The sequence below is a fragment of the Ciconia boyciana genome, chromosome 12 (genome assembly GCF_034638445.1).
Source record: "Ciconia boyciana chromosome 12, ASM3463844v1, whole genome shotgun sequence".
Taxonomy (NCBI): domain Eukaryota; kingdom Metazoa; phylum Chordata; class Aves; order Ciconiiformes; family Ciconiidae; genus Ciconia; species Ciconia boyciana.
The window spans coordinates 15363252-15371080 of NC_132945.1; the positions used below are offsets into that span (position 1 = coordinate 15363252).

At 45.7% G+C, this 7829-nt stretch overlaps 2 protein-coding genes across 4 annotated transcripts in view; one reads left to right on the forward strand and one right to left on the reverse strand.

The window, feature by feature from the left end:
• LOC140658330 (protein EOLA1-like) overlaps positions 1–6049 on the reverse strand; it is a 31516-nt gene extending 25467 nt beyond the window's left edge. For 2 of the 3 annotated variants that reach the window (XM_072876574.1, XM_072876573.1), the window contains exons 1-3: positions 5565–6044; positions 4688–4971; positions 3046–3259 (exon numbers count right to left, since the gene is read on the reverse strand). In XM_072876574.1, coding sequence (XP_072732675.1) covers positions 3046–3259; positions 4688–4940 — 467 coding nt within the window. In that variant the 5' untranslated portion in view covers positions 4941–4971; positions 5565–6044. Of the gene's footprint in view, positions 1–3045; positions 3260–4687; positions 4972–5564 lie in introns of all 3 variants that reach the window. The other variant, XM_072876572.1, reaches the window with a different exon arrangement.
• On the forward strand, positions 147–2092 carry LOC140658328 (uncharacterized). The gene is made up of 2 exons (XM_072876567.1): positions 147–701; positions 1357–2092. The coding sequence occupies exons 1-2, from the start codon at positions 147–149 to the stop codon at positions 2017–2019; spliced, it is 1218 nt and encodes a 405-aa protein (XP_072732668.1). The 3' UTR covers positions 2020–2092.
• Positions 6050–7829: the final 1780 nt, after the last annotated feature.

The window sequence follows — 7829 nt, forward strand, 5'->3', positions numbered from 1 at the left end:
ACATGCTGCTCTGTGATGTCACGGCAGCGCAGCACGGGTGTCATAGAGATGTTTGAGAATTTTCTCTTGGGATTCTCAGTCAGTTGGTCACTTCCTTTCAGCTGGCTGTCTGGCAGGACAGTCTAGCTGCTAAGGTAGCAGTTAAGATGGCTTCAACTGAAAAAATTACTCAAACTGAGAAAAAAGAATTTAAAATGGAGCTTTCCTCATTGGAAACTTCATGTGATTCTGTTCTGGACAAGGAAGTTGATTTGTCAGGCTCGACTTCTTCTCTCCAGACAGCATATGACAAAAGAGCACCTAGTGACACTGCCTTTGGACCACCAATAGAAGAAAGGTCTTCACAGACTTCCACTAAGCAACGCTGGTCAAAAAGAGAGCGTCTGAATTTATCTGAGGAGAGCTCTAGCAAAGGCGATGCCTCTACCTGCTTCAGCTTTCTGAAGAAGCTCTGGGACGTTGTTGAAAGTGATCGGTTTGAGTCCATTTGGTGGGGTGACAACGGAAAGTGTGTGGTGATTCATGAAGAACTGTTCGAAGAGGAAGTACTAGCAAGGAGAGGACATCTGAGAATTTTTGAAAGTGAGAGCATGAAAAGCTTCACTCATCACCTCCATCTGTACGGGTTCACCAGAAAGCTGTGGGATTTTCAAAAATTGGGCTCGCGCAATGACTTGCTAGCAGAAGAAACAGCTCAGGAGGTATGCTGGATCCTCTACATGCAAACTAACTCTCAGAATATTCTAGTGGGACAGATTTCTGTTACAGTGAAATGAGCCTTTACTACATAGGAGACGAGGATGGTAGTAAATGTTCCGATTGTCATTTGTTTCTCGGCTTATGTTCAGGAGGTTTTGAGGTAGCATTTCTGAGTAGTAGAAATGCTGATAAAATATACGTTGGTTATTTCCAATTACTTTGAATACATAAAATGAAAAGATACTCTCACTGTATTGGGATTTTTTTTTTTTTGTTTGCCATGTGTCTTGCTGTACCAGATGTGCAGTTTTCTCATGGCATTTGCTGAAGGCTGAGAAGGTACATGTCAGCATCATCTAGTTACCTACATGGTCATTCCACATTAAAGTTGCTGAAAAGTAATGGTATTTGGGTTTCTAAATCAGTTTGCATGCTTTTGAAAATCCTACCAAGCAGCAGAAACACAAGGCTGGTTACTACTTAACAGGACTGTATCGCACCATTTTATTCAGCCTAAACTTCAGGTTTAGAATGCCCCCAATAGTCCTTTTTAGCACCCACATTTCTCTTTTGCAATTAAAATTCTTAGTTCTCGTATCTTTGTGGTTTCCAGTCTCAAGATGGTGGCGACTAACTCTTTTCCTTTGCATTTTTTAGTTTCACTTCTACTACAACCCAAATTTTAGAAGACATTTTCCTCATCCGCTAATGAAGTATAAGCGAAGCTTTGGTCCAAAAAATCAAACACCAGCAGGATTTTCACCCAACATGGATTTGCATGCACGCCACCGGAAAAGAAAACCAGATGTTGAGCTTGCGTGGGAAACCACTTCTGAGGAGGAGAGTGATCTGTTTGCAGCAGGTCCAAGGGAGAACATGCACACCTCTGCACCCAGGAAGACCGCACCTGCCAAGCGACGTGCCAGGGCAGCTACCGGAGTCAGACATGCCTCTACATCCGCGTGCACCGCTGCTCTGACAAATTCAGACCCTGCGGCAGCAGTAGGCAGGACGAAGCTCAGTCCTCTGGCCCCCTCCCTTTTGCTGCAGCACAGCAGCCCCGGCCCGGCTGGCGTCCAGGGTGCTGCTCCTGCTGCCGCTTCCCCAGGTCGTGCCGTGCCGGCCGTGCCCAACAGCCACTTTGCACCAGGGCTGGTACCTCCCACCTCTCCAGCTGTGCTGGCAGCAGCTGCTCCTCTGTCTATGCCAAGGCCACCTCGGGGCCAAACTCCACCATACTGCCACTGCCCAACTTGCACTTGTGGTCCAAACAGTGGACCTGCAGGTGATGGCCTTGGACCCCAACCTGGGGCATGCTAGGTACCTTCCACAGCTCTTTTAGAAGTGGCATAGTCCAAGGGAATAGAGTCTCCTAAGTGTTCCAATAAACCATCTGAATACAAAGCCTCTGCCAGTTGTTCTGTCCTGTTTTTATAGCCATGCCTGTGCCTGGCCTTGCTCCAGAAAGTCAAAAGGATTTTCATTGTAATGCAGGGTGTGGATTTTGAGAAACTCTAAAAGTGACAAAATTAGAGATTTCTATTTGCTACTCTTCACACTTGTCTTGAATTCAATATTAGCTTTTCAAAGCTTACTAATATTTTTCAGCTTAAGTGAAAAATATTATAATACTTGCTTCATTTAATTTTGAACAAGCACCTTCTTTCCAATAAAGGCCTTTCTACAAAGGCTGTCAGGTCACAGGGCCGTATACTGCAGATTGCTCCCCCCATGATATGCACATCTAATATTCCTAACCTGTGAATGAGGAAAATCTGGTCCTTTCCGGAAGTTTTACATGTACAGCACCTAACACACACCATGCACAGAAACCTTGTCCAGCAAATCTCTGCCTCTGTTTGAGAAGCCCCTAGGACTGGCCTTATCTCAGATGCTTGCTTTCTCAATGATCCCACAACTGTCACGTTAGGAGTGGGCTGTGAGACAGATGTCATATTACTAATGGAAGCCTGCTTTCAAGCACCATTTTTCTGAATGGTCCTACAAACTCTTCCTCATATAATCAGATGAATGCATCATATAATATGGTTGTATTTACTCATGTTTTAAATTGGCACACAAGATCTCAACCCTGTCTTTAAAAAAATTGCACTTGGAGTTATTTATATAGGAAAAATCTAGTAAACCAATAATTCTAGTAATGGTCATAAAAATTACATCTTGTTTATTTTGCCTCAAAAAAGCAGTTCTTCAAATGTGTTTGCTCTTTCAAACAATTAGTTTTGGAAGGGAATCCTAAACAACTCACTGGTATTCAGGATGCTGACTTGTGAATTACAAGCTTGCATTTAGGCAGGAAAAATAATAGTGAGGGGCAACACCTACGCTTCTGAAGGGATCAGTTCTTCGGGGATGTCCACCTGCCACACACCTTTTCCCCCTCTGGCAGGAATCGGTTCCAGGAGCCATCTTGGATTTGAAACAACAGTCAAGTATTTCTGTTCTAGATTACTGAGGACAGCTTTGTTTTCCAGCTCCAGAATCTTTTCAGGAGGCAAGTTTTCTGGATATAGTGATGTCTCTCCAATGTCAATTAATCCTGTATTATAAAATTAAAATATAAAATTAGTTGGCTGTTTGATCTCCTAGAGAAAAGTTTTGCAAAAGTAAACCTCCCCCAAGACATACTAGAACGGCTCATTTGTTACCAGAAGAACACAGTATGAAGTATGCACACCTCAAACCAGTGTCATTCAGTGCAGAAGATGGCCTGTGTGACTGACCTTTGGTTGGTGAAGAACAGGTGAACCATGCAGTTATAATATTCACAACTCGGTGATACAGAATTCTGTTAAAAGAAGCCTGCATCTAAGGAGATACAGCTGCTACCAAAATTTCAGCACTGCATTTGGCCTTGAAATGGCTTCATTAAAAATAAAACTCTGCTCCTATCAGGACGCTATTCTATTAACATTTTAAAATTATTAAACTATATGGAAAATCCTGCTCTCCAGAACCCTTTTAATGTCGTGAAAGGGAATTTCTATATTGCTTAATGTTTAAAAATGTTAAAATAAAGATCAAAGAAGCTTTGCTACCTACTCCACAATTGAGCGTGCAATTCATGTCAAGGTTACAAATCTGCATATTACTTAGTACCTAACAATTTTCAGCGCTGTAGAACCAGACCAATTTTTTGGTGCAAGTGATAGAAGTAATTTGTTGTGCAGGAATAGCTAAAAGTATTCAAATGAGAATGCAAGATAGATGGTGTAACAAAAGATATCTACAAGAAAAGAGTGAAAATGAGCGCTGGATAAAATACAGTGGATACAGTGCAGCAACATACATTGTATTTCAGCACAATATAAGCAAAGAAACACCATTCCATCCTAACTTTGTGTTACAGAAACAAACTTCTTCACTGCCCAAATAACAAGAGCAATGGAACATTTGTAGAACTGAAATAGGATTTATTTATGTAATACTCTAACATGACATGCAAAGCACTGCAATGTCATGACTTCACTTGACTAAGAGTACTGTAAAATGGATTCAGCAAGAGTTCCTAAGCTCAAAATACAAAAAGCATGGCATTTACATTTATTATCATGCAACAAAATAATATGCAACCCACATTATACTATCTTACTGCATGACAAGTTAGCACAAATCAATTTTATTTCTTGTACAGACTTTAGAGTTGTAGCCTAAAGTTTTTAGTAGAGTGAGTGTATTTTAAAAACTGAGGTCTGACTAAAATTCTTTATCCTAAAAGTCAAAGATACTTCCCATTTCCAACACAATGAAAAAGAATAAATTGTATTTACAACTTCCCTCACAGACTCAGCTTACAGTGATAAGGAATCAAAATAGCCCCCCAGTCACAACTCAGGCACCACTCCTTCAAAGTAAGTGTTAAAGCAATGTTATAATGAGCATAACTGTGTAAAGCAGACGTGTATTGGACTGAAGCAAGTTAACAGACTGAAAGCTTGCTTGGAAAATATAATCCAAGGTTGCTTACCTGCAATAACTCCTCTGCCAAATTTTTCACCTTTATCCAACAAATCTTGCACTTGTTTTGGTGTCATACCAAACCTATTCAAAAGAATCGCTCTCCATGTTTCATCTTGCCAGTCCTTAACAGCTATATGAATAGCAATGGTGCAGTTCTTGTAGTCTGCTAGCAAAGGATGCCAGCGAGTCTCTACTGTTTTGACTTTGTTTAAAACTAATCCTGCATAGGGCTGTCGGAAAGAAAGGCAACCAAATTTCATCGTTTTCCTTGCATCAGAACCCGTTTATTTCCTATAAACAAACAGACACCCTGAGATTAGTCTTTACAAACGTGTCTGTGACCACGACAACCTAACAGAGCTTCCTGAAGAACTGCCCTGAAGATCAGGACGACGCGACAAACCGAGCTGCGCGCCGCCTCCCCGGCGGGGCGGATTTCCCACTCCACGGGGCCCCGCTTCGCAAACGCCGCCCGCCCGCCGCGCTCCGGGCACGGGCCGCCCTGGGCTGCCGCTGCCCGCAACAGCCGCCTCAGCGCCGCCAGAAACCACCCCGGCCTCGGGGGCCGCTGCAGCGGCGGGCTGGTGCCCCGCGACCTCAGGCATTGCCCCCGCGGGCGGGAGTTAACGGGGCACCACGGTGCTGCCCTGCCTGGCTCGGCCTGGCCCGGCCCGGCCCGGCCGCGCAGGCCGCGCTCGGGAGCCGGCTGCTCCCGGGGCCGGAAGGGGTTTAAAGGCCCGCTCCTCAGCGGGTAGCCCGGGGCTGGCCCCGGAGGGATGCAATCCTCCGCGGCCACCGCCGCCGGCAGGGCCCGCGTCCCGCTCCCTCCCACGGCGAGCGCTCCGCCGCCTCACAGGCGTGGAGGCCCCGGGGCCGCCTCCTACCTGGCGCCGCCAGCTCCGCACCCTTCCCTCCGCTCGCGCGGGGCCAGCGGGCCCCGCTGCCGCCCCGCTGGGTGCCGCGGGGGGAAGGTGGGTGACGGGGAGCGGCGGGGCGGGCGGCCCTGCTGCTGCTGCTGCTGCTGCTGCTGCTGCTTGTGGGCGGTGTCGCCGGCGGGGCGGGGGGACGGGTTCCCGCGCTGCGCCTCTGCCGCGGTGCGGGCCTTCGCTGGGGCCCCTCCGCGCGCGGGGCCGCCCGGGGGGCTGTGAGGGGAGCGGCGCGCCTGTTGCGGCAGCCGGCGGCCTCCTTCCGCGCCCGGCTGCGCTGCCGAGGGAGCGAGGCCGGCACCTGGCCACACGTATTTTCTCTTTCTTTGGTTTTTGCCGGTTATCCCGCGAAAAGGGCGGCTGTCTCACCCCCAGCTTCCCGCTGGGAAGTGAGGGTGGCGGTTAAGGCCTGGCGAAGGCTTTCCAGAGGAACGTGGTGCCCGGGGTGTGCTTTGGTGCTTGCTGGGCTGTCTCCTGGCTGCGCCGCAGGAGCGTCCGCTGCTGGGGCTGCCCGTGGGCCTTGGCGCTGGTGAGCTTTCTGCCGGTGCTCGCCATCCAAGCCCCTGGGAGTACAATGGCAGCAGAAACTCTCCGGAGTGCCCTTCACTGCTGCAGCACAGCACGTGTGTCCACGCTGGAAGGGTGTGCCGAGGGCCCTGCGCCGCTAGGAGTAACTAAAAGCCATTTGGCACATAAAAACTCGGTGGTCTCGTACCTCCCTGCTTTCTTTGGCCACTGGCTCATTTTGGATAGAATGTCCCGAAGTGTTTTTGCTCAACCCTACTCTTTGAGGAGAATCGCATTTGTATACTGTTGCCATTTGAAATGTATGTTTTGCATCCATGTCTTGCCTTTCTAATACAAATATTTTGAACAACATAGTTATTGTTTTACAGCAGAGGTTTTATCTGTGCTATTTTCATTGTGATCCCTGGTAGGCCATCCCTGGCAACAGGGACCGATATGTGAAGGCCTAGTGAACACAGTAAAAAACAGAGACCTCACAGTAAAGGATAATTTGGAAAAGAAGGGGGTTAAAATAGATGTATGGTCCCACCATATTTGTTCAGTTTTAATGGGATAAGCAATTTTTATTTTTTTTTTGTCAGTGAAAACCTGTGTTTTAACAGAATTCATTTCCAACATAGACAAATAAAGTGACCTTATTAAGGCAGACCCTAATGCTGAATAGCGAGAGGCTGTGAAAATGGCTACTGATGCAGCAAGTTGAACAGTTGAGATCCTGCCTGAATTTCTGCAGGTATAGAAGATAAAAAAATGCAGATGCATCTGTATCCTAACAGAAGTCACAGGAGAGTCATCTTTCCTGTAGAGTCACATCTATCAGTTGAGGCTTATAAATACAAGTAGTATTTGGGGAGTTTTGCCGTGCATGCAGCATCTTAGAGAAAGAAAGAAGGGAGGAGAGAAAGGAGGAGAGAACATTCACAGACAGGAACGAGTTTGCAGTATAAGTAAGGGGAGAGGCAAGAGAACAAAGGAGGAAAACTGAGAGAGATGGAAAAGAAAAAGTAGTAATATTTACCCAAGGGAAAGAGAGCAATCACCAACATCAAGTCCTGGTTTTGAATACTGGTTTCAGTGACTTAGAATTTCTCCCATGCTCTGTTGAACCACATTTTTAAACCATGAGAAATCTCAAAATTATTTTAACAATTGCAGGAACTTGGAGGTGGAAAGAGAAAAGTGGTCTGCCAGAATTCCACTGAAAGAGAGGTGGGCTGTTCCTTTACTTAAGAAAGGCAGAGGAACTTCATACAGCAAAAGGCAAGATTAAAGAGGGGGGTTTTTTTGTCCAGGTGTATGACTTTGTGAATAACAGGTGTTTATCAGTAAAACTTTGCCTGTAACCTTAGTATTCTGTAACTGCACTGGACAGCATGGTTAGATGATTGTTTTCTGATGATAAGCACTTCAGATAGCTTTTATGATAGCCATTTTTGCTGTACACTTCAAATATACCTTCAGTGAATTTTGTGTATTCTAAAGTATTTTATGGCTGATAGTATTTAACTGTTGAGACCTATTTTTTCTTATTACCATTTTCTGAAATTCCTACTGTTCTCATTATCCTTTTATTCCCTGGATATTTCCAATATCTTGTTCAAAATGTTCCAGATGGAATAATTCCAATCCTTTATACAATGCCATAATAACAAGAGAAATGAATAGACAACGTGAATTTAAGGTCATTGTAGTTTT

Coding starts and splice junctions, on each gene's coding strand:
- LOC140658328 (XM_072876567.1), top strand. CDS start 147: ATGGCTTCAACTGAAAAAATTACTCAAACTGAGAAAAAAGAATTTAAA. Junction 702..1,356: donor CAGAAGAAACAGCTCAGGAG/GTATGCTGGATC, acceptor TGCATTTTTTAG/TTTCACTTCTACTACAACCC.